The sequence below is a fragment of the Megalops cyprinoides genome, chromosome 17, assembly GCF_013368585.1.
Source record: "Megalops cyprinoides isolate fMegCyp1 chromosome 17, fMegCyp1.pri, whole genome shotgun sequence".
Taxonomy (NCBI): Eukaryota; Metazoa; Chordata; class Actinopteri; order Elopiformes; family Megalopidae; genus Megalops; species Megalops cyprinoides.
Window position 1 is genome coordinate 21,759,311 of NC_050599.1, and position 26,793 is coordinate 21,786,103.

Consider the following 26,793-nt stretch of genomic DNA (forward strand, 5'->3'; position numbering starts at 1 on the left):
TTGGCATTTGTTCAAGAGCTCAACGTGTGAAGGTGGTCTGCTTTCATAATATAGCCATATCTGTACATCGGTAAGCTCTGTTTTTTTAAATTAACATGCTACTTAAAGGACTTGTGTTACAGTTAGGTTAAAATGTTGTTTTGAGTTACATCACTGAATCAGAATTATAATCCACCTCTAAAAGTTAGCAGGTCTGGCCAGTGATTGGGAGGCATGGAGGAAGTTACACTGATTGCACTGTGCAGCCCTAACCATCCCCTGCATGGCTTTTCGCATTCGTTCTAGAGAGTCACACAGCGTTCACCTCAGAGTCAAAGCAAGATACACACAGAGACCAAGATGTGCACAAAAAAAAAACATTCTTCTGCAGTAACATTCTGTGAATTCCTCTTAATGTCATCTCAAGAAACAAATAAACAAATAAAAGAGAAAAATACTTCATTACTACCCCCCACCCCAAACAAAAAACCTCCGGGTTACCTCAGAACCCTTGTTTAAGTTTTCTTTTTTGTCTGGAAGGCACTTTGTAAGGAGGTACATGAGACATTGTTGAAACCTTAAGGTCAGCTTGGGCAGAATATTCACAACACTTCTGTCTACGGATGGGAAAAAACCCCTTGCAGTAGCATCTGTGATAGTATTTATCCAAATGATGGGTAGGTTAGGGAGTCGCAGCCATGGTTTGCGTTCAGTGAAAAATTGTATTCTATCTTTAAGCAGTGAGAGTCTTTAAACAACGGGATCCAAGGCAGAAATGGATCAGAAACATTGCTTCAGTGTTGTCACCATTTACCTTTTCTTTGTTGTGAGGATAAACATTGTATTTTACTGTCCCGCCCCATTTTGGATTTCGTTGCCGTCTTCCGTCATGTCGACACTTTGTCCTTCAGCCTCCGTCAGTCACACCTCAGGACTCTTATTTATCCTCGTACAGCAACATCCCACTGAATATGGTTAGAGGTTCGACGGAGTGGGCCAGCTTGCCCATGACCAGGTCAATGCAGATGGTGTCTCCCACCTGCAGGGGGAGTATGATGTTGAAGACGGCCAAGGATCCCGGTGTAGGCTTGGTCTCTGCCATGGGCTTGTTCTCCAGGCCCTCCGGCTGGTACCCAGCTGAGTCCACGCGCGCCATGCCGTAGTTGGACTTAGAGAGGACCGCCTCGATCTTCTCATTCTTGTGACCCGTTAGGATGGCGCTGAAAAAGTAGCGTCCCTCCAACGGTGCAGTGAAGATTCCTGCCATTCACAGTAACACAGAGATTACACAGAGAATTTTGTGTGAGAAACAACAGTACAAATTCTCAAATAAATAAAGTGATTTAATACACACAGCAGTATGCAAACATATTAGTAAAATATTTGCATGTAGGACTTCAGTGGCAAGTCCTGTCAAGCTGAAGTGTCAGAAACGATTGTTCTTAATTGTTGAACATTGTTCAATGAAATCTAAAGATGTGCACTGTTAGAGCCACCAGATAAGAATGCCTTCAATCACACCTTTATTTTCATATGCTTACAACTATAAACGCTTCAATATACAGCCCTGTTTACCTGTTTTTGGGTTGTAGAATTCGCCCTCGTTAACAAAGACCTTGTCGAAAACGATGGTGCCTGCATTGACCTGGGGGTATGTGAGAGCTGCCGAGAAGGCTAGGCGAGGTACATTGGCGTCAGATCCATCAGGACCTGAGGGAATGATGGATCATGACATCACATAGAATCCCAGTTTGCTCCTTTACATACACAGCAAACCCACAGAGTGACATCACACTTACTATGCATAAACTCACATTTAGCCGTGCCCTCAATGACCTTTCATACATATTTTGTAAATCAGTTCAGATATATCTCATTCATTCATTCCAACTTTACACAGCAACTTCAGATCAACAAGCACAGATGTCTAAATTATATTAGCTGGGGAATTTCATAAACTCAATGCATTACACTCATTAGTCAAAAATTATATCAAAAATAAAATCATACCTTGTTCGCCTCTGAGGCCTGAAAAAAGGAAAAAATGTTTAGTAGCTGGATCAGACTTTTTACATCCAAGTCATCATACACTTTGTATCTGATAAACTTTGCGACAGTTTTCTTCCGGGTGCTCTTCATAAACCAAAACTGCATATTGTTAAAAGAAATGCAAACTCCTTTTCTGGAATTACTTTTATGCTATGAAAAATTTATGAAAACTATGAACTACCAACCTACATTACTTTCAATAAGATCTTAGCTTTGTTTACATTACAACCATATGAGCATCTATAGTTCCTACTACTCAGTGATAGTCAGTCATACTCTATGTAGTTGGTGGGCTATGGTGTCCCAAATGTTCACAGCAAGGCTACCTCTGGGTTGACTGCAGGAATTTGTTCCAGTTCATTTACCTGGGGGTCCCCTTGGCCCCTCCACGCCTGGTTTGCCTGGTGGACCTTCTTTGCCTGGTGGCCCAATTGGTCCTGGGGGACCCTGATCCCCTCTTTCTCCTTGAGGTCCTGGTGGGCCAGGGGGGCCTGGCAGGGAAAAAAAAAGGTTTAAATGAGTAATTCAGACACTAAAAACAGCAAGTTATAAGACAGACATATGACTGGTCATGTTTTTAATCTTATCGTTATCTGTATTCAATGTAACCTTTCATTAGTTTGTGGTCATAAATAGTTATTCCTACCTGCATATGCATATACATATATGAATATACTCACCAACAAAGTCCTTTTTGGAGAAGTCCTGGAACCCATCGAGGATATACAGTACAGATGAGTTCAGGTTCTTGATCTTCCCATGAATGACTTCTAACTGTGTGTTCTGGATGCTGTCAATTAGTCCACTGTGGGAAGCGACAGTCTCATTTAGCCCATTGAAACATTCCCGCAGCCCAGAGACGTGCTTGTTCAGACCGTCTTTGATCTTCTGTAGGCCTTCAGATAAAGAGTCCAGCCGTCCGCAGACTGCCTCCATCTTAGATATCCTCTTCTCAAGGCCGTCCCCTGATCGCTTGCAGTCACCCATCTCCACCATAAAGTTGCTGCCAAAGCGGATGATCTCCCGGTCCACGTGGTCGAAACGGCCCTTGCTATCCTCGATGTGCTCGGTCACCTCCTGCTGGATCTTGTCGATCTCGGAGATGATCTTGTCCTTGGTGTTGCTCAGGTCGGTGATGGCGCTGTCGTGCTTCTGCACCGTGTGCTCTAGCCCCTTCAGCGTGTCGTTGATGGAGCTGAACGTCAGGATGACCTCGGAGAGCTCTCCCTGGATGGACTTCAGGTTACTATTGGACGAGCTACCAATGACACTGTGGCCATCCAGGGGTTTCTGTGGGTCGAGGTCTTCTGGTCCACCGGGCCTTTCCAAGGTAATCTTGCACTGCCCACTGCACTTCTCCACCTCTTCCTTCAGCTTGCCAACTTCCTCCTGTAGGTTCGAGCACACCTGCGAGCAGGTGGACTCATCGTTGTCTATTCTTTTGCGCATGTTGTTGATGTCTGTCTGCCACCTTTCAAAGGCTTTGTTGGTGTGGTTCCTCAGAGACGTCACCTCATCCTCCAAGGAGCTGCAGATGTCACAGTCGTCCACGTTCCTGCCCAGGTTCTCTATTTCTGTGACGATCCTGTTGAAGTGTTCGCCGTTCTCTCCCGTGAGGGCCTTGATCTTGCGGACATCGTGGCTGAGGTCCACCACCCTGTCCATCAGAGAGTCACCCGAAACAGAGAGGTCTTTTAGCCTGGTGTCAAATCTCTGGATCTCTTCCTCATTGGCGATGACTTTCCATTGTAGTGTCTTCACAGTGTCATCAACATCATCTCCCCTTGCTTTCTTAGGGTCACAGGACTCTGTACAGAGGCTTACAAGGGATGTCATCTTGCTGTCCACGAAGGATGTCAGGTTCTCTAGGTGATGTAAGCGTTTGCTGTGGTCAAAAGTTGTGTCTCTCAAGTGCCTAACGTCCTCTTCAAGATTTGAAATCCTGTAGTCTTGCTCTTCAGAGCGATCGAGGAACTCTTTTTGCACATCGCCAAGTTCCTTCTGGAAGTAGTCCTTCACGTCATTCTCCACGTAGCCGCAGTTCTCCTCTGCCCTCTGTACCGTGTTGTTCAGCCGTCTCTCTAGGTCCTGCAGGTGACTGTTGAACTTCTCCTCAGTCAATCTTGTGCTGCCTCCAGTGCCCGCCAGTTCCTTATCCAGACGGTCACTAAGGACGTCGTAGGCCTCAGACGCTGAGCTCAGCTTCCTCTCCACGTCGCTGAGCCTCCCCCGCAGGTCGGTCACAAGGTCGCAGCAGCCTTGCGAGCGCGTCACCTCCTTGCGCAGGCTGTCCAGCATCTGCCGGTGCTGCTGGCCCATGGAGTTGATGTGCTTCTCCAGAGCGCGGATCCTCTCGCGGTCCTCCTGCTGCTGCCGCCTCAGGTCCTCCACACCGGCCTGGCAGGAGGAGCAGGACAAGGCTACCCTGCGCTCCAGCTCCTGCAGGATCTCCTCCTTCAGGGAGTTGAACCGCGCTCCGCCCGCACCGTCCAGCTCGTTGCCGCTGCCCTTGCCGTTGACTAAGTGGTTGTTGATGCTGTCGAGGGTCTGGTCATGCGCCCGGGTCCTGTTGTCCAGCTGGTCCAGCTTGGTCTGGATGCTGTGGATGGTCTCCTTCATCTCCGGCTGTGCGGCGTCAGCAGGCGTCTTGCCACCGAAGCCCGGTTTGCTCATCTCCTCCTGGATCTTCTCGTTCATGCCCCGCAGTGTGGACTGCAGGTCATGAAGGTCTTTGGTCAAGCTCTGGATCTTGTCCTCTAGCTGCTTCATCTTGTCACTGTCACCTCTCCCTGCAGTAAAAGTACAGAATCCAGTCATTTAAATTGAGGTCTGCAATTTATTTGTCTTTTGAGAACATTAATGGGACAATTACACCTTAATATATCTTACCATATCTTATTATCTTATATAGCTATTGAAATAAAGGGCATTGTTCAGCACTCAGTTATGATATTACAGTCATTAATACAATCATTAAAATTAGTATTATCACTTCAGTAACAGTTATGAACTACAACTTTCTGACATTTTTTAAAATAATCATTTGTCATGCAAATTTCAATCAGTAAATGCCAGTGCAGCTGGGGATGTGAAGGGGTTGACGCACCGTCCCCTCCGCTCTGCCCGGTCCATGAGCCGGAGCCAGTCTGCCCTGGGCGGGAAGGTTTGGGCCGGGGCCTGACCGTGACAGACCCCCCACTTGGTCCCTCGTTGCAGTCATCACCGGAGTACCCGTGACAGCACTTCCACTCCATCTCTGTCACCATCTTATAAGCTACCTTGTACCGAGGCCTCATGTAGGTTCGATACCTGAAGCAGAAGCACACAAGAACAAACATATCAATACAGAAACAGTACTGTACATATATTACACTCATGTTATTACATATCCTGTGGTACAGAACAGCAGCTTCTGTGTTTTTACACAGACAGTGTAAAAAAGCTCTTGAAGTGACATACTGGTACATGTCAGTGAAAGATCCAGGACAGCATGTAAGGTGAGTTTGCATTTTTGAAACTGACCATACCTCTGACTGCACCTAATGCTCTATACAGCCCAGGGTGGTCACTTTCTGTGATTGGTCTATAAATACTTATAAATAGTCCTATCTCACACTTCACAAGGAACATTTAACGTGTCTGAATTATGCAAAGATGTAATAGACCAAAATGAACCACACAGTAGGAAGTTTCTGCCTCATTAGGTTCACGTTTCTTTTGATGTTTTCAGATCATTGTTTGGGTGCAAAGCCATGCACATAAATAATAATGTGAACTGCTTCATTTCTATTTCCATGGGCAGTTTAAGATGATGAAAACTATGCCCCTGGCAAGAAAACAACCTGATGATTATTACAATTAAAGGCAAGCTGTGAAAGCCCAAGATGTTTGTTTTAACTCACTATTTCTGTTAAATGAAAGAACATACTGAACAGGATGTACTGCCACTTGGCCCAAATTCTTATTTAAAAAAGCACAAAACTGATGTGGGCTAAACTGTGTGAAAACAGGATGCACATAACAATCGTTGGGGTTCCAGCTCCAGTTTTTAAGCTAAAATGGTTGTGAAAAAAAATGGTGGTGGCTAGGTTTCAATATTCAAAACAGTCCCTTGCAGGAACCTTTGGGCCTTCTAAATCCCACATCTGGAGCAATATCTCCCTTATTGACCCCTGAAAGACCGAGATGTGCAATGAATTCACTGTAGCAAACTGTTTCCCATAAGTATTCCTTAGCTATCAACTGACTCAGTGTGTACAGAGTTCCAGACCGCATATAGCCTTACGTTTATTTATTTATTTTTACTACGGGGGAAATACAGTAAATGTTACTCAATAAATGTATTGCACATGGAAAAGCTGTGAGTTTCCCAATTTGCTTATGTAGGATGCAAATTTGGAAACTCACAGCCATCTGCCCCCCAGCTGTGTCACTGTGGCTCTTCTGAAAACATCAGGGCAGTGCTCTGATCCAGAGTGCTCATGAGGCATCGTATTTAATGTGAGGCTCTGGGCACCTTGTGAATGGATCCAATGTATTTATTAATAGAACGGTGAGCTCAATGAGCTTGGCCTACAGGATGTGCTGTAAAAACAAGCGAGGGGAAAGCTAGACTTCATGAATCCCAAAAGGGGTGGTGCTACCATGTGCTGCCAGTGACTCACTGAGTTAGACCAATCACAGTGTTCTTCTGCAGAGAGCAAATTGGCAGCCATTGCAAGCACATGGTAGCACTACCCATTAGAGGGGTCATGAGGCCTGCCTCTTCCACTGAGAGTTCAGCGATGAATGTCAAAAGGGATATTTTTTTCAATCCAAATGTTGTTTCACTATTTTTGCTGTAATTTTCAGCAGGTAAATAAAAGTTTGAAGTAAAGGTGTTTTGAATTTTTATTCAAATCTCATTCTTCAGTATAGAATTCGTTTGATATCGTATCTGTTTGATATCAAACATTGCAACCTCGTATGTTGTAAGGCAGCCTGGATGATCAGCTCTACCGAATCTCAATTCACAAAGTTAGTCTAACGGAATATTAATGGCACCCTGACAAGCCACAAGTAAAGCTTGTCAACATGTCGTAAGCTTCTCACGCCCAAGCCTTATATTTCTGATTGCATGTTGGTTGGTTTTAGTGTGCTACAAACTGAAACAGACCGCTAATCTACTTCCATTAAAGGTTACAGGCTTTCTGTGTATTCTGAGTTCACAAGCAGCGTGAGAAAAAGGGCGAGGGGATCAAACTCCGCAACCAAGAGTGGAAAAAGCTGGGGTGGCACTCGGTCTGCGGCCCATTCCTGCGGTGGTCAGGCTGCAGCGCTAGAGGGTCCGGGTCGGTTCATTCTTAGCATAGCCCTGGCAGCGTGTCCAATCTGGGGAAGCAGGATTAAGCGTTTCCAGCTGGACTGGTGCGTGCCGGCAGCCACGAGGGACCCGGAGCCAACGGCCATTAAAACAAAGCTTTTCTATCCATGCGAGCCGCTAACACACAGGCCCTGTATCCTTGTAAGTTCCCAGCTTCCCAGCGTCCTCCATCCTCTATGTAACAATACAGATACAGTATCTTATCAAAATACATGGCTGGTTTCTTTCAAGGTTTGTTACTTGTTTCACATTTTCATTAAAATTTAAAGTTAAAAAACAGTATACTTTCAAAATACATTTCAATGCTTTATCATTTATCATTTATTTTGGTATCTATATCTATACGCATCATTTTTTTTGAAAGTTTCAACAATGTAATTCATGATACAATTGCAGATTTTTGTTTTGTAAAATTGCTGTCATCCATCCAGCTGCAAATGACTTCTGTCAATGCTATAAATAGTTGTTCATTTTAGCCCCATTGTCTCTTGAATTATGCATTTCTTCTTCTCAATGGAAGGATGCTGCCCATACTCTAACATTCAGCCACAACAAGCTTCCTCATGTGAACTGACAGTAACAGGATGGTAAACCACTGGCATTTCAATAACTTCCACTGGAACTTTTTTCAAAGGCACAGAAGACACCAGGGTGGATCCACTGAACTTACATTTCTCCTAGAGTAAGCTCAATATAACAGATAGCAATTAGAATGAATGCTCTGTCCAGGAGTTCAGTATTTGTGTTTTGAAAGTGCATGCTGTGACATGCAGTTCCTTTCAAATTAAAGAGCTGGAAGGAGCTAAAATGGAATGAACTGGAATGTATTTATACTTTCAAAGAGACAGTTTTATACATGGAAGGGCATAATCACGCTGTTACTTGAAGGAGAGGTAAGGAGAAGGCTGATACTCACGAGACCACGCGGGTGCACTGCACCTGCCCCCATGTGCAGGGCTGGTAGTCCGGTTTCACGTACGTCTCCACCCCATCCTCCACCACACAGCTCACCGTCCGGGTCACAACATACGCACACCAGTTTCTGGAGAGATAGAGAGAGAGAGAGAGAGAGAGAGAGAGAGAGGAGACAGGCGAGTTAGCAAAACCAGCACTATCATTCAGTATATAGATCAACAAAAATCCAAATAATATCCAATAGTCTTTCTCTGTCTCTCACACGCACAGATACACATGCACAAGCGAGCACACATAAAAACACCAGACGCATCAGTGAGAGAAAGGGAGAGACAGGGATCAGCCATCATAATGCAACGTTCACATTGTAAATTACAGGCTCTAATTTTGGCTAGGCATGAAAAAGATTTACACTGTCATTATCAACAAACTCTGCAAGTCTTCCTCACTGACTCAGGTGTAATGCTTTAATGTATGGGACACAGGGTGGACTGCCATTACACAGCTAATCTTTCCTGGATGGGACATGTGAGACTCGTCCATGAAATGGAACCATCACATCAGATTTCATTTGCTGAAATACCTTTAGAGAGTTAGAGAGGGAGAAGCACCAGTTCACAGAGTTCAGCTGGGAAAATGTGACTGCCTGAAGGAAGTGTCCAGAAGTGTCTCATCTTGGGCTCCAGCCTCTAAAGCCAGGTTTCCACTGACCCGCTGTAGCCCTGTGTGTACTGCCGTGATGTGATCCAGTGTGATGCTTCACATTTAAACCTACCAGATCTCACCTATTGCCCAAGTACTGCTACACCCCAGAATACCATGAGCACTGAGCTTTTCTGAGTCTGCCAAAACCCACCTCTGTCACATGTATGTTTGTAAATTAATTAATGATAAAATATATTTCCATGTTTACCATATTTCTGCAGGTATCTAAATAAACAAATGTACAATAGCTCTTGAATACACTTACATCGACATAAAATATGCTGCATTATGAGGGTGGGTAGGAAAAACGATAACACAGAGTAATTAACTGTTCGGGACTCCAACTTTACTCCCAGTGGACTCTGGGCCAACCTGCTATCATATATGGGGTTGTCCAACATGGTTTGTTGTGGAAACACCTCTTTGCCTCAGGCATATCTGGCCTACTGGTGAAGCAAGTCAGAGGATTCATGCCTCAGGAAGAATATATATACAGTTTGGCCATATTTATTTTTCCTCTGCCTCAGTGTGCTGCTATAGTCCCCTGCAGACCTGAGTAAATACATTTCAAACTTCCCCGTGTTGGTCTTCCACTCACTGGCTTCCTGATGCTATCTGAAGACTCTGTGGAAGTCATACATGATAGGCTTGATGGTATTCCCCTCTGAAAGACGTAGAGGACTGTAGATTTCCGCACAGCCACTGAACAGTCTCGTATTCCACACCAGTTTCATTTAATTATACTGGTAAGATCCACAAATACAACTTATTTTAAGTGGAAAATTTGGAGGTTCACTTCACTGTATGTCTCAGTAGTGTCACTACACATGCTTTGGATTTTCCTAATTTGTTTCACATTTTTATACAGCTTTTTCCTTACAATTGTGACTTTTTTAAATGGGCATTCTGCTTTGGATCCTTCCCATTCGGTACATGGCCATTTGGACGTGGCCACTCCCATTTGAGTTTCAAAGCTCCGACCATCCCATCAGATGTCCGGTTGCGTGCTACAATCGCACAGTATTTCTTGAGAAACACTTTGAGCTTGCATGCAGCAAGACCCTGACCACATACCCCTGACTGAGTTTGCATGCTGCATTGTTCTTCCTAAACAAAAGCCTTGGTCTCTCTGGCACAACCAGGCCCATTTCCAAATGATTGACCCATTAGGGGAACGTTACCCAAGGGAATGATTCCGGCTCCAGACACAACAGGCTTTGCAGAACATGTTCTAAGTGGCACAGGGAGATGAGTCAGAACACATTCCAGCATCAGGCCCCACTGACATCATCTATCTAACATAAAGATGGCCGCTTTAGATGAGTTTTCATGTGTTCCTTCCTCTGCCGAGCCTTCTGTTTCATTGTACACGCGGTATATAAATTACCACTGCGTATGTGTGCAGGACCACCGGTGCACAGGCATAGATCATATTCAGGCAGGTCTGTAGGGATCATGCAACTGTTCTGCCTTTAGTCATAGAGGGGAATCAGCATTACAACTGTCAAATGTTACGCGCAGACAGTCAATGATTTCATTTCTGTAATCAATCATAAATAATTGCCACAGAACTGTGAAGATTGCAGGTCTGCAGGTTGCTAAGTGAATTCCAGCTCTCGGGTAGAACTGAACAAGTGACAGAAATTGCACCAATTTGAGTAATCACAGATTGGGAAAAAGTCCAAAGAACCGTTTTACCATTTGGCATGTGTGCTTTCAAAGAATAAGCTTTACAAATTTTAGAAATCCGTGTAATATCTTTGGACCTCGTCAACACACAGTGGAACAGAGAGAGTAACCAAAACACCATTTGTATCATGTTGGAGACACACTGTTTGTTGCTTGCCATCTGGGGTTTTCACAACCAGGAATTTCTAACCAGGCAAGATGTTCCAGCCAAACACAATCCTTAACTGAATGCCACAAACACGGAGACAATGAGTCACAGTTTGACCAGATCGAGACGCTGTCGCGATTCCTCCTCTTTGCTGTTTTTCACACTGTCAATTTTTTTGCATTATACAACCCACAAGCCATGTGTCAGCAGTCAAGACGTGACATGGTGGCTGCAAAGTTGAAGGTGAGCCATTCGACACAACAGATGTAAGTGATGCATGCTTGATGTAAGCTCGACAGACACGACACTCGCAAGACGATTCCCGCTGTGAAGGAGGACCCTTCACCTTTATGAAGCCATGTAGCTAGACCCTGAGGCTGACTACTTTTCATTCATGTTTAATTTGTGTATTGCTAAAATTTGTAGGCACATATGTTGTGTATTTATTAGTATACTGTTAGCTTCCATTTGACATATTATCAAGGACTGATGTAATTCCATCATCTTAAAAAAATGGTTCATTGTTGACTGTGTAAAGAATGTGCATGCACCAGTGAGGCTAGCCAGTGACTGTGTAATTAGCCTGTCATTGAATACAGGTGTGTGGCTGTTAGCTGAGCCATTGGTTTTGTTTCTGGCTCTGCAAATGTGCTGACTCTTGTTGAAATTTTCAGTTGAATTCTTTGTCACTTTTGGTAATGATTTCTCCCTCAGTGGTTTTTATATTTTGCGGTGAATCGCCCAGTGCTGCAACACCCACCATAATGGTCTCATAGAATGGGAGCTGAGACACTTACTGTGCATGCCAAGGCGACTGCACGTTGACACAGTAAAGAGGCGTGGCTGCAGCAGCAGCACAAATGGGCTCCTCAACAATGGAGCCAAGCCCTCTTTGGGATAAATCAGTTTTAAATTGACCACCCTGGGAGTCGTTAGTTTCTGTGCCTCGGGAGTGCAGGATGATACAGTGATCGTCATGCCGGACAGAGCAGCTGATGGGGAGGTCAGTGCATGATGATCTGTGCACGACTGTCTGAAGTGTGGAAAAAAAAAAAAACAAATGAGATGATGTTGCTTATTCAGCAGCAAGAGCCACCTGAGTCTATATCACTGTCTGTCAGGAATGATGAATGAATTGAAATGAATGCAGGAACTTTGAGTCACAGGCTATTCGTATATTGTCCCCTCAAGGCCGGCCTGCTCCAGCAACACCCTCCTACAGATGTTTGCTGGACACTCTCACTGCTGAGGACCCGGCCAGGAGGCTGCCGATGGAACAAAGTGCTGTGTCTGCTCCAAGTGTCAGGAAGAAAACGGACACACACCCTAACATGCAGCTGCAAAATCTGGACAGAGTTTACGTTTAATACGTGAAAGATTTGTGTCGCCGTTTGTGGAAAGATCACATAATCGCATAACTTCAGACAAATCCCAGGCTGAATTATGACAGCAGCTGTAACAATCCTCCACACATATCCCACCTCTGATCCTCCGCATGGGCTTTCTTGTAAACTCAGATTTGCCTCTTCACACTGCTTTGCTTCTGAATGTGGCTCTGGCCGTCTCATCAGACCAGGTAGAATTATTCCTGCTCAGAGCATGTATCAAACTCCCTTGTAAATATTACATTACATTACATTATTGATATTTAGCGGGCATTCTTATACAGAGCAACTTGCATTGGTTACATTGGTTATACATTTATACAGCTGGATATTTACTGAGGCAATTCTGGGTTAAATATCTTACCCAAGGGTACAACAGCAGTGCCCCAGGGGGAAATTGAGCCAGCAACCTTACAGTAACAATTCCTGTTCCTTATCAATGAGCTATATTGTCACCTAGTATTATACTACAGCTTAGTATTATAGTTCTGGAACTGTGAGTGTAGTATGTGGCACTGCTGACACAGGGATGTGATGTGAGCAACATACGTCATGTTTTGAGACCTCACATAGGTCTACAGTGTGCTGTTTTTCTGCATTAGAAGGTTATTGTTAGCAATGGCATCCAACTGCAGTTGTACCATCAGTGTAATGAGTCTTTAGGCAGGCTAAAGGTAGCATCCACTGGAAGGATGGTGGGAATCAACAAATCAGAGCCGTTATTCTGGTCACAATGAGAATGTGAGAGCCTTGCAATGATACAACTCTTAAAAGCTGGGACAAACACAGTCTTGTGGCAGGCAGTATATGCGGCACTGCTGACACATGCACCAACACAACGTCATGGCAAATGCGGTCAGCTAAAATGGCATTCCACCCAGAAGCATGTACTAGGCCTTACAGACACTGCACTGGCAAATCAGTTCCTACCCTAATGTGGTTCTGCAGCTCTTGCCCACAGACTGAGAACTGTAGACTCTGCAGCAAGCAGTGATCATGAGCCTCCTGCACTCAATGTCAGAGCGTGAAGGCCGGGCTTAAAACTGAAGGGCGATGGTGCAGAGCAGACCTCAGCCAAGGCCTTAAAATAAAGCTGCAGTTCTTCTCTCTGCCTGTCTGGCTGCAGAACGGCAAGAGAGCTCAGCGTTTCTAGGTACGTGAGCCAGCTACGGGTGACCTGCGTTCTTAAAACGTTCGCCACGGAGGATTTGTGCGTCACGCTCTTTCACCGCGGGTCAGGCTGGGGAACACTTACACTTCTTTTTTTCCCCTCTCTTCACCTTCAATGTGTTTCCACAAAGACGAAAATGAGGGAGAGCATTTCTGTATGGCGCACGCGAGGAAGCTCAACAACACAAACCCTCTGTCCGTGCCCAGAATTCATTGCTCAGCTTATAAATGTGCCTTTTTTTGTGCCAGGTTTCTTTCCTGAAGCTCTCTCTCTCTGCTGCTCTTCTGAGCCATTTCTCTCTTTCTTTCCATCATAGTTTCCAAGCAGCCGCTCCTGAACACATTAGAAATCAAAGTCCTTAGAACTCAAGTCCTACCTCTGCAGGATGGCAACAGAGTTTGCCAGAGAGTCCCACATGCATCAGGAAATGGCAGAATATGAATGTAAGTGGGCAGTGTTCACACAAGTTTCAGAAGGCACCTCACTCTGAGAGAGGCTTTCTGAGAGCCAGGAAAACAAACAAAAAAATATATATTTTATTCAGATGTACTGTTATAAGGCAGGAATGGAGAAGGCTCTCTGAAAGTATGTCAGGCTGTATCAGGCACAACAGGAGATATCCTGGGCATATTTAAGAAAGAAACTCTTAACTCACCAATGCTCATGTGACGCCACCCCTCAGTAATGTGGGGGCAGCCTCTAGAGATGGGGATCTGCTGGGGGCAGCACAGAGCAGCTGAGAATAAGTGCATGTGTGTGTGTGTGTTTGTGTGTGTTTGTGAGTGTGTGTATGCGCCAGCGTGCCAGCAAGTTCAAGTGAGCCTCAACTGAAATCACTCCCAAAGGCTTTCCAGGCACGGACCTCTGGCCTCCCAGGGAGAGGAATGGCGCTATTTATTTATGTTAAAGCCCGCGACTCGCTGCAGAGCTAGCGCGGACGCAAATAAATAGCTGTGGGGAGGAATGTTCTGTGACAGGGGCGGAAACACACTGGGGACCGAGGGGGGTGAACAGCGCGACCGACAGATGAGATAGCGCCGAAGGAGGAAAGGTGGCGAGCAGACATTGCCGCTCTCTTGCTAGGGCCCCATTTCAATGTGCGCTCCGCTCTAAATGACTATTGCAGAGTAATGGAGATACCAGAGTGACCGGCTACTGAACTCCCCTTAGAGGTGATCGGCTGTGTATGACCGTATTGTGCTTTTAAGACTGTCCCGCTGCATCGCTCCGCATCAGAACTGTCCGAGCCAATTGGCTTTGTGCTTTTCTATACTGCAAGGCGAGGCCGTCTTCGCTTAACCTTAGACCTGCGGGCGTAGGCGGTAGTGGCGTCCTGGGCTCGATAAATATGAGAACACAGACACAGGAATAGCTGGCAGACAGCACTGTATTTAAAGACAGGATCAGATGAGATCTTTGTCCTCCTTTGGTAAAATGACAAATACACTCCCATATAGAAAGCTCCACTGTTTTAGCAAGACCAGGCAATTAATCAAACGGGTATTTAGGCTGTAATATTGTAATATTCTTTGTGTAATAACATTGTAAGGTGTGGCATTTAAAAAAACATAGATTTGTAGCAGAGGAGATTGTAAAACCTATAAAACTACACCAAATAGTATAAGAGTCGCTGGAGAGTGTAGCCTGTTGAACAAGCAAAATGTAAACCTCTAAATGCTCATTTATGAAGCACACTTTGAGTTGATGACCTTTGATCGTGCCATAACCATGATTAGCAGCATAATCTTCCATAAGCAGAGCAAGCATAAAAATTTCACATAAACACTTAAACACATGCACACATGCACACATGCACATGCGCACGCGCACACACACACACACACACACACAGGGACTCGGTCACGCCCTCCTCCGTCCTCTCCTCCCCCGTTGACCCCTGATGAGAAGCAGCCGATTTAAAGACACAGTCACCCTTTTGTGTGCTCTCTACCACTCATTTTCTGTCATCATTTTTACATTAAAAGAACTGCTGCTCCTGACTGCCCCGCCCCTCCCTGGGCAATAATTACCCACAAATCAATGTGGCCCTTTAATACAGTACGGGAGTGGCCTGGATACATACCCCAACAGCAGAGTCTAACAGTATACGCATACAACGAGCGCTCCTCTTTGGTGGGGGGGTGGGGTGGGGTGGGGTTCAACCCGGGCCCGTTTTCGACGGCTTGGTGAGCGTGTTTATGACCCCTGGCCCCCCTCCCTTCCTGTGTCTGCCTGGTTGCAGTTTTCTCCTTCCTGTTCCCGCCTCGCCCCGCACATCTGTGTGAATCGAAGCCCCAGACACGCCAGGCCCTCAGGAAGCCGAGCAAGCCGTGTGTTTACCTCCCCGTGCTGCCGGGTGCAGATCTCACCCCCCCCCCCCCCAATCTCCCCCCAAACTCAACATCTGTTCCAGGCCTGCAGGCCTCCAATCAAGGCTATGCCTGACTCAGGAACACCCTCGCGCTCTGCTTCTCTTGGGCGAGCCACAGCGGTATCTCCCTGACTGTCTGCCAGAAGACCTCTGCAGCTTGGCCATGTTATCAATGCGTCACACTCTGCGATGTTTTTGAAACATGACGCAGTACTTTAAAAGCACACCCTCAAAATCAGTCTTTAATCTCCCCTGACATGGCTGAGTCCACTGTGAGTCCTGACCCGGCGTACTGCTAAAGAGGTTCTTTGTCATATTAGGTTGACGAGGCATAATATGATATCAGCTGTGAAACGTCCTCAGCAAACTAATGATGAGTAAGCAGAACGGAATATAATCGCAATCAACATCTCCATTCACATTTTTTGTCAAAGAGAAATGAAAAAGAAAACCCTCTCACCTGCTCTGACACGAACGCATAAAGAGCGCGCCAAACATAAGCACCGGCATTGTGGTATTTTAATGTTCCACATTATCATGCAACAGAAGAGGTCAAGTGTCACAAAATAAGTGTTGTGGCAATTATCGCAAGACAGAAGCCACTCATTGTGTGAGCTCATCATTCTCTGTTCCCCTCTTGAATGTCTCTGCTGTCTGAACATTTATCTCTCCTGCAATCTTTCCTCTCATAATTTCAGCTCAGATGAACAGCCCGTTCCTCAGTCCCCTCCACACACGCCACTGCAGTCCGTGTCAGCGATACCGAGATAACATCTCAGTGGCTTCGCAATCAGAGCTAGCGCACGCTCGTGCGTGTGTGTGTGCGCGCGTGAAGGCCACTTTGTCCGGGACACTTTGTGGCAAACTCTGGCCCCGTGCCAGTGTGAGGCTAAGCATTCAGAAACCCTCTGCTGAATACGGTCCCCCCGGCCCAGACGGCCTGGGAGAAATTGCTGGGAAGAAATTTCAGGGTCAAGGTATTTATGGGGGGGAGACAGTTTAAAGAGGTGTCAGGGGAGGCACAATGTCCAGCATTAACTGGGGTTTAGAGAAGATAAATCGATTTTTTTTTTTTAGAAAAAGAAAATCACCGAATAAAATCAGGCGTTCAGGACCTACATCAAGACCAGGGACGTCAACATAAACAATGGACCATTGATTTTATCCTCATCTTCATAATCCCCATCTGCTTCATCTTTCTTTCATCACCCCCCATCACCACCCAGAGAACTGCCCCTAATGTTTTCGCCATGCTCTCATTTCTTCTGATCTGGTCTACAGGGACCTTACATTCAGTGGCATCACTCTCTTCCAGAATCACTCTCCTGGTGCTGCAATATACAGTTGACCCTTACCTTACTGACTGTAGAAGCAAAACTAAGCAAACACTGTAATGTCACATCTGACCGTGGATAACAAATAGCAGCAATAAATGTCCACCCAGAATCCTTTAACGCGTGAGCGCTACCATCGATTTGCACTGCTTGTCCCCACAACTCGCAAGCGGCCAGTTAACTTCCAAGCCTCGGCCACAGGCTCTCTGTATTTATTGCTCGATACACACAGGCCTGGCTCCTGGCCAGGTTACTTAATGGAAACTCCTCCGGCTCCAGTTCTGTTCATGCTTCCCCCCACCCGTTGACTTTTGTAATCCCCCTGTCCTCCTCGCTACAATGCGGATCTTTGTCAGCGCTCGCTGACCTGCGGATCTCTGATCCTGCCCATTTCTGATTAGCTGATTTTATCTGTCCCTTTCAACTGATCTTCAGCTACTCTCTCTGGCTTTTCGCCCCTCCACTTCAAAAAGGCTCCGATCAGTAGTGATAAGCTGATGTGAGGACCTGTTCCTCAGGGGTCGGTCACAGGCGCGGTGGGTATGTTTGGATGTTCCCACAGAACACAGCCCCTGTGTGTTCCTGCCGATGGTGACATCATCTGGAATAATGGTCAGTGGAGATGACATCACAGCGAAACGTGACTACTGTGTCTCAGAGATGTGCTGTGTTTTTAGGAAACCGGCACAGGCCTGGCTCTGGAACGTCAAAATATTTTTTTTTTCTTTCACCCCTTGAGATCAGCATTGAGATGCAACATTAATGCCTCTGCAGATTACAATTACAGCTGTCATTACTTCACTCCCATCCTAAGCTGATGCGTCTGTCCACCCCATTACTACCCCTTCTGCTTTTTTACAACCCCCAGCTCTGAAACAGCCACACTTCTGCTGTACAACCGCCAACCCCCGCTCCTTCCCCCTCCTATACACCCCAACCCCCTCCCAAATACCTTCACTGCCTCCTGTACACCAGTTCTTCTGCTCCCAAACTTCAAAAAAGCAAAACAAAAAAAGCCCCGCATTTAAACCCCTTGCCCTTCCATACACCCCCTGTCCCATCCCGTAAACCCTCATTTCTTCCTCTTCCCACTGGACGGAAACACACAGTGGATAGGTGGTGCACCGCAAAACACAGCCTTTCTAATGTAAGAAACAGAAGGCTGGCTGCTGCTGCAGTTCCACTGCAGGTCTGATTCACCACCATTTGCTGAAGGTAAATAAAGTTTAACACCGCTGGGAGAATAAAGACAATGGAAGAGTCAAAGAATGTATTTTTATTACTAAAAACAACATGTTTCAGCTAAACGCCCTCACCATGTCAATCTCTACAGACATGTAGAAAAATGACATCAATGGCACCTGCCAACATACACTGTCTCTGCCAATTTCATAGTTTTTTTACTGTGAGTTTTAATGCATGTATGCAGAAAACTGGAGATTCTACTACAATATGCAAAGCAAGCTCACAGTGGTGTCAGAGAACTGGTGTCACTTTTCTAGGAGTTGCTGATACAACAGAAATAATAAAAAAAAAGATTTGCTATTAACAACATAAAGGGGAAACAAAGGAAAGATCGAGGACCACAGGAGCAATGACTATTTACCTTTGTTTATGGAAACTGAACTACTTCTTTTTCCTATGAGCATTATGCAGACTCAGAGAGAGATGAGTGTGAGGTACTGCACTGAAGACAATGCTCAAAATGGCGCGAGGTGAGGGAGAGGTTACGACACCATGTGAGCAAACACGCCAGACTCTAGCCTGCCGTGATGTAGCCAAACAACATTCTGTGAATAGCTCCTTTTTGTTCCTGTTTCTCCCCCTCTGTTTAGTATACAGCCCTAAAACATAATTACAGGCCAGGAACGCTCACCGCTGTGATATGAGATGGCTCCAAATAGTATTTAATGCGCTGAAGATGATGAGGCGGGTATTTGAGGCGCTGCAATTAAAGTCTGGCGATGGGCCCGCCGCTGCAAATCTGATGTAAACACTCATGAAATACAAGCGCGTGAGCCGTTAACACAATGGAGAAAAAATCCAGTGCAGACAGGGAACTTGGATGGGGAGGTCAGGTTTCACATTTTAAAGAGGCCTGCCTGATTATGCGACTGCACATTTTTGCACCCACCGTATAATTCATTTAAACTGCGTGCATTATGCTACAGCAAACAAACCATGGAAGCCGGAGCGTTTTCAAAGCACTCTGACACTACTCACTATTTCAAATATTTTAAAACAAGTTATCAGGCATTAATTATGTATTTTTTTTAGGAATACATGGATAACAGTCAAGTTGTGATTATACTGTAGATGGCACGCAGTTTCTCTGTCAGATTAAAGCTCTCTTTGTACCCGTAGAAGAATTTAATCCTGCCATTACATATGGAGAGCTTGTGCTGCACTTTCCTCTGAGGGGAAACAGCTGAGAATGCACTGGTTTCCCAAAGAGAGAGAGAGGAATGTGAGAAACTGACTGAGCAATGCCATCAAGCCGTAATCCAGCCCTGTGAACTGCTAATCACCATGTATAAGCCAAATGGTGTCACAGGCCTCCTCTCAACCTATTACACAGTAGCAGTTCACCCGCAACGACACCAGGCTAAGCTCTGATACGGCAGCTGGTCAGTGCAATGTCTGGTAAGGTGACAGAGGTGTCAGACTCGCCCCCCTGCTGCATTGCATTGTGGGTACATGCCAGGAGTTCGGTGCTAACATAATATCTTGGGTGCACAGTGAGCCGTTGATTCAGTGGGTCCTGAGGGAAGGGAATGAAAGGGAATAAAAAGGGAGGGAATAAACTAAAAAGTGTTTTACCCCCGTGCATTGTGGACCCACATACCTCCCTGTCCATCTCATTAGTTGCTTTTTATAGTACTTTAATGTAGGTAACAGAATGGTTGCACCTGCCAGAACAATGTTTTATGTAGTAATTAAGCACACTGGTAAGCCTCATAAACAGGGGGGTCCGGTTGCAACTGTCACGCTATGCTGTGAGGTCTGCTTCCCCACCATCGCATGTAAAACGCTGTAATAGGGAGCAGAATGAGAACAGTTGCAGACCCTCGGGGCCACTATTAATACACTTAACAGCCCGATTCAGTCTGCTAAATAATGAAGCAAAGATAAAAAGCGAGGAACAGGCAGGCATCCAGGAAAAACAGTGCCGCGGAGGAGGGATAACACTCCTCTCAGTTAGAGTGTGCAAAATGCACGGTTTCAGAGATGCATAGGGACACACAAGCGATTAATACAAATGTACAGTACTGTGGCGCTCAAACGTGGAGAACCGTGACGGCACCGAACGTACAAATAACAAGGAATGACACAGCAAGACATTATTTGCGATAAGCATAAAAATAACTGTATTACAGTGATATCATGGAAAATGCAGGAGTGCATAAAGCTATTTATGAGGCCATGGTACCACACAAATCTGTTAGGATGCATAAAAGTTTGCAGGCATGAATGTTTCCTTATATGTGATAGATATCCATCAAGCATATTATTTAGACATCCTAATGCAAAATGGATTTCCTGGCCTATTGTGAAAAGATGAGTAACAGTAATAGTTCATGTCCTGTAGGTAAAAGATGCCTGATTTTGGTTTGTTGATGTAATATGCCTTATCATTAAGTATGCAAATGTCTGATATATAAACAGGGATCCCAATATCACAGGCATACATTCATGGGTCCTAACTGTCCTTTTATGTTTAATGAGACATAAGGATCCATCCACCACCAGATCACATGAAGAAACTGAGCATAAATCTGACATTTCTATGCCAATCAATTCATTTATCTGCTTCAGCAATACAAGGATTCCACAGAATCTACAGCTACTGTACCCACTTCAGTGAATGGTCAGCAATGAAGGTCCGCCAGGCCAAATTGAGCCTTGCTTGAGTCCCCTTAGTTCCCCTTAGTTCCCTACAGGAAGTCCCCTGACAGCCCAATGACAGCCTGGCAGGCACCGGGTGCCCCATTCCACATGGGAACCCCGCCACATCTGCAGCCCCTGAGCACCGCCACAGTCGCGACAATCTAAACCCTCACAGGGCCCAGCAGCTCCCATTGTGTGAGAGCCTCCATAAGCTGCTTCACAAGTCCTAACAAAAATCCGAGTGGAGGAGGGGGGAAGAAATCGGTGTCGGCATGCCAAAAAGATAAAAATGAAGAGGGATAGAGATGAGCAATCCCCTTGGGTGTGAGCAATCAGAGGTAAAAAGCAACTGCACAGAGAAGTACATCAAACAGCAAAGTATCAAAGTAACACAAAGTGAATGACTCCTTTCTTATGAAGGCTTATGACGGATTCGGCTTTAAGACTAAATGCTGAAAAACACATTTTGGGCCACTTTTTTGCCGTGAACATTAATTGGAACAATCTCATTTTAACCAAGTGAACCAAGCAATTATACCTGGTTGTTGTCAAGCACCACAGTCAGTGGTTTCTGCTGCAAGTTTCAAAGAGATGAATGGAGAAGAGAGCCCCTAATCTTCAGAGGAGGGTCCAGAATGAACCCAGTCCCTTATTGACTTGGGGGCACAGGGGGTATTGTGAAGCTGAGAATGGGCTGCCCTTTGACAGAGGGGCCCTCCTCCTCAGATGCTAATGCTAATCCCCTCTCTGTGTGTCCTTCTCCCATGTCTTTGTGGCGATGAACCGACTTACAGCTCCTTCACCCTTCTTCAGATGATTATGCACTGCCTTAGTGTTCAGTTTACCCCAAACACACGCTTATTAGACTAGGCCAAGCGAGGTGACGGGAGCCTGATTTTTCCTCTGTGCGTCACCTTCCCCTGGCCAATTTCAAAGCCTTTTAAAGGTCACTGCACGTCCTCAATCGTTTCATTCATAAAAGTTAGATTCAGCTTTAATTAACAGGAAACCACATTAATGTGGATGGCGAACTTAGATGAGACAAGGCCAAGGATGGGAAAAGATGTAATTCGTCGCATCCAAATCCAGTAAAAAAGCTTTCCAGTCATGAAAAGACTCCTCATAAAGTCAACAGCAATTTCCAGCCTCTCATATTCTCCACTATAAAATTGCAAAAATGGGCACTGTTTTTTTAGATGCTTAGAGATTGTAAGGATGCTATGCCATGCATCACAGTCTTACACTGAGAAAGCATTAGTAGAGCCCACTTCGATCAAGATGGTTTCACCCTGGCTATTATCTTTTCAGAATCTACAGAACTGCTCACCCAGATCATTGAGGATATGTTCCAGATTTTAGAGTTCCAGTAACTTCAGTTTTCAAAGAGGACGACAAGCAGACACATCTGAAAGACCGCCAAACCGGCAATGCCATTCAAATTCAACCTGATCTCTGGAATTCCAGAGCCCTTCCATTCCAAGGCAACAAGCCAGGCACTCTACAGACTTGTCAGAATAGGAGTTCAAATACTGCGGTCTAATAATAACAAAAGAAGAACATTAATGGTCTACAGTTCTGTCCCCTGGGATGGATTGCGCCCAAGATCATATCAGTGTTGCAACATGTTTTGCAGCAATGAGGCACATCAGCTGTATTCTGGAATCTTGAGTCTTCAGAAAACAAACAACCTCTTCAAATGATCTTCAGCACTTGAAATATCCACAGCGCAATCCCAGCCCTTGTGAGCTGCCAGTGATGATTTTAACATGAACTATTAAACATACTCTCTCCACACGCCACATCTTATAAAGAAATAAAACTGATCTGATTCAATAAAACATTGTGCTTTTAACATGAGACTTTGCCACCCCTGAGACTCACTCACAGGTCTGAGACAGTATGAAACTATTGCTCTTAGTCCAATTCTAAACGAACTTCGGTTCAGTTCAATGAGGGCAGTGCAGTTCACTAAGATACCTACAGAGGTCCTCGCAGATGACTGTCTGGAACAGGTCAGAGACAAACAATCATTAGAGATGTCAGCCCTGCGTGCTTTTCACATTTCCAGTCCATTTCCACACCCTACGTGTGAAGCAACCATCCAACTGTACAGCTCAATTCAGTGAGTTGGGACAAGAACAAGGAGAACCATCTGAATTAATTTTCTTGCAATATTGGACTTACGGGTGGAACAAGCACAACAGTTCTGTGTTCCTCAACTCACTTTGTGAAGTAGCTTGTTTGAGCTCAGATTTCCTTTACAAACATGATCGTACCCAACATTAAATGCTCAGAACAACTGTGTGTATGTGTGTAGGCTTTATGTGTGTGTCACATCTGGGAGAGGTCATCACTGGACAGGTCATCCCTGTTTTATGCGAGGAGAAATATTTTTAACTTAATTAACAAACAATACACAATATGTTCTGAATCTAAGGGCTGTAAGACTTACATTTCAGGTAGAAAAGATTCACAAAATGGTATTGCACTAAGCAAAGGAAAAAGATGTTGAACAATGGTGAGAAAGGGGGGAGAGAGGCTTGTGTTCTTTCATGAAATTGAATTCATCTGTGCCTTTCTTTCAGCACGAGTACAAAAACACACGTCTAAGATGTGTAATCCTAAATCTGTCACTTTCTTAGCAAATATTCCAAAAACAACTGGAATATTGTAAGGGAGAGACAGAATTCCCCCCCAAAAAGTGAAACAGTGAAAGGGAATCATGCACTCCACTACGTGAATATTTCACACATCTGTTAAAACAAAAAGAGTTCAAATAGATGATCAGGCAGTAGCACCAGGAGCCAGAGCGTTCTCTCCCAAACTTTGGGCTGTGCTCTGTGCTCCACTGAATTCGGCAGGAGGAACAGGACAGGACTCCATCACCGACATAATTCATAACATCAAAAACTGGCTCTTAATGGCTGAGATCCATAAATCCAAACGGGGCCAGACCCCCGCGAGCGCCAGCACAGAGCTGCGAGCAGAACTTGAGCTCGTATTGTTCCCCCGGGAGCGAGACAGCCTCTCCAGGAGTCCTCCCCCCCACCCCCCGGTTCCACTGTACGTCCTCCGCCGCACGCGCGCAGGGAGCCAAGGGATTAGGGGCCAACATTCAGAGGGGAAAGTGCACCGTTTAAGTCTGTCTGTCTTAATCCCTCCGTCACTTCCCTGAAGTTACCCGACTGGCGAGGACTCGGCCGATTTTCGCTCACGAGCGTCTGCACCCTTAACTCCCCTGCCTGTATGGTTCGGTTTGAAAGCAGCATTCCGAGCTCTAATTTCCTTCATAAATCATCTAATCGCAATGTGACCTTGGGAGCAGCAGCCTTTGATTTAAGGCACCGGCTTGTATTATTTTATTGTGTCCCTCTATACACATCCAAATCAGATCTATTGCATAAAGATTTTACGTACCCCTAGGTCCGGCCTCCACAAAAAGCACTCCCCAGCCCAATAAAGTCTAACAGCTTAAGCAATGTGTGAGGCCTCACTCAGTGATGGTGGAAGGCATGTCACCTATGTGTTCCTATATGTAAATAATAAAAGTGCTGCTGAAGGGAAGGAGGCATCCTAATATGCAAGCATTTTTCTACAAACAAAAATCAACTACCGAATCAATTAACTGCAGGGTAAAATCCTTGTGAGATACTCCAGGGACCCCAGCATGGGAGCCAGAGACCTGAGGACTCCGTGACCAAAGTTTCATCTTACAGAGGGCAGGCAGGGAAATTCCTTTGGTCACAGTGATTCAATGTCTTCTCTTTATCCGGTCTAAGACTTGTCAGCTTCTGCCACAGGGAACCACGTACTGATGCAGTCTGGTTATTTTTCATCATGCTAACCCCAATGAACCGACTTCGTTCAAGTGGTAATAATTACTCAGTATTGCCACGCGTCTAAGGCATGCCGTTTTTTAATTCTGAACAGAAACGCGGGTTGCAACTTCAAGTTTTTCCTCACCTAAATCAACCCCTAGAAAAAAAAAAAGAAGAAAAAAAAGGAAAACTACTGGATCAGTACTGAGGGCTGGGAAGCCCCATATCACGTCATTGTCTGGGAGAACCTCTCACTCGCTCAGTCCGGCCAGCGTGTGACATCACAGAGCATGCAGCTCATGGGTGTGCCCTCAGAGCGAGTGTGTTCAGTGTTTGTAATCTCGCAGGTCCTGGCCCTGGGGCACAGATAAGGGCGCAGTAACTCAGATCTGTGGCTCACTGATGACCGACGAGTCCCTCTCGCACTGTTGTCCCCATAATCGATGATAACCTCTGAACAACTGGAGTCCGTCGTGTGTTTATCATCCATAGTACAGTTCGCTCTCTTGGTATGCAGACTAATAAGTGGTCATGGCTTGATTGTCACCATTATTATCAGTCTTACTATGGAGATAAGAACTCCTGTCGGGCAGATGACACTTCTGTTGGATATTTCAACGTCCTTTACAGACGAAACGATATGACACTGACACATGCCACACGTGTCCTACGAATATTTACGCAATATTTTGTGATTTTACATTTCATAGTTGCTTATAATACTGTTTACTACTTCGTTTCAAATAACGTGAAGTCCCTGAACAAAGAAGAATGTGATTATCCCCCATTTTTCTTCTTACACTTTTTTCCGCCCTCTCAAAAACTTAATGCAGGTAGTTCTAGAAGACAGCATGCACATTTGATTTTTTGTGGATTTATGTCCAGTGCATCACGAGAAACATCATTTGTTGCGTCTGGACGATTTATCTTTGTATTGCTTTGGAAAACTTGAAAATGAAAACATTTAAAGCGTTTTCCAATTTAACGGTCATTTTATAACTTACTAAATTTTCATTACAAGGTACATTCATTGAAATACCTGCTGTTCCTATTGTTACAAGAATGCTAGACAACATACAGCAAATTTACTATGTCATAGTATATCTGAAAGAAAATCAGTCTTAAAGAGGACTTAAAGAAGGAGAGAGTAGAAGGAATTACCTGTGTCTACTCGCTGCCCTCACCCCATTCTGCGTCTGGGTCTGCGACTGACTCTGCCCCGCGTAGAGATTGTACCGCGATGGGAAGGACGCACTCAAACCGCCTCCACAGAGAGTCAAAATCAAAAATAGTAAGGGAACAGATCCTGCCATTCCGAGGAGAATTCACACTAAAAATATTTCAAAATACCCTCAAAGGTAAATATTCCCTCAGTCCCAATAAATATCCCTAAAATTAATTTAATTGTATAATCCACAACATAGGAGCATGAGCCGTCGGTACGCACGACTTCTTTCAAGTAGGCTAGGTAAAGTTCTATGACTCCATGGTACGTTTCCCGGCTCCGCGTTGAAGTTGTCTTGACTTCGCTGTCCGTTAATTTTGGCAGTCGATATTCTTCCTCTTCTCTTCAAAGAGTGTTAACTCCCTCTTTATTATAACTGACACATGGCTGAAAAAACAGGCGTCACACCCAGGTGAGGTCGCTTTTATTCTCCCTTTTCATAACTTAAAAAATGCAAAACTTTCCTTCTCACATTCTGTGTGCAGTTTCCATACAACGGAGGTGGTATACTTTGCACTGCAGCACATCCGAATCCTTCTCCTCCCCCTTCTCATAGCCCTTACACTCGTTCTCCCTCCCTCTCTCTCTCCCTTGTCTGGGTTTTCCCAACCCTCCCTCCGGTACCTAGCCAACCCACTTGCAGATGACATGTCTTTCCTTAAGTACACCCACAGTCACTTCGGATGGCATCCTTTCATATTGAAAGTTATCACACCAGAAAAATCATAACCAGGAAAACCCCGATTAGTTCAGC

General features: G+C 45.2%; 1 protein-coding gene across 1 annotated transcript; it reads right to left on the reverse strand.

Annotated features, from left to right (window-relative positions):
* Positions 1-455: 455 nt before the first annotated feature.
* Positions 456-26,555, reverse strand: emilin1a (elastin microfibril interfacer 1a). The gene is made up of 8 exons (XM_036550680.1): positions 25,976-26,555; positions 8,307-8,432; positions 5,135-5,337; positions 2,709-4,817; positions 2,394-2,519; positions 1,990-2,007; positions 1,555-1,689; positions 456-1,239 (listed from the first exon to the last, which is right to left on the reverse strand). Exons 1-8 carry the CDS (start codon positions 26,125-26,127, stop codon positions 917-919), a joined length of 3,192 nt encoding a protein of 1,063 aa, XP_036406573.1. The 5' UTR covers positions 26,128-26,555; the 3' UTR covers positions 456-916.
* Positions 26,556-26,793: the final 238 nt, after the last annotated feature.

Coding starts and splice junctions, on each gene's coding strand:
- emilin1a (XM_036550680.1), bottom strand. CDS start 26,127: ATGGCAGGATCTGTTCCCTTACTATTTTTGATTTTGACTCTCTGTGGA. Junction 2,520..2,708: donor CTCCAAAAAGGACTTTGTTG/GTGAGTATATTC, acceptor TTTCCCTGCCAG/GCCCCCCTGGCCCACCAGGA. Junction 1,240..1,554: donor ATTCTACAACCCAAAAACAG/GTAAACAGGGCT, acceptor TGTGAATGGCAG/GAATCTTCACTGCACCGTTG.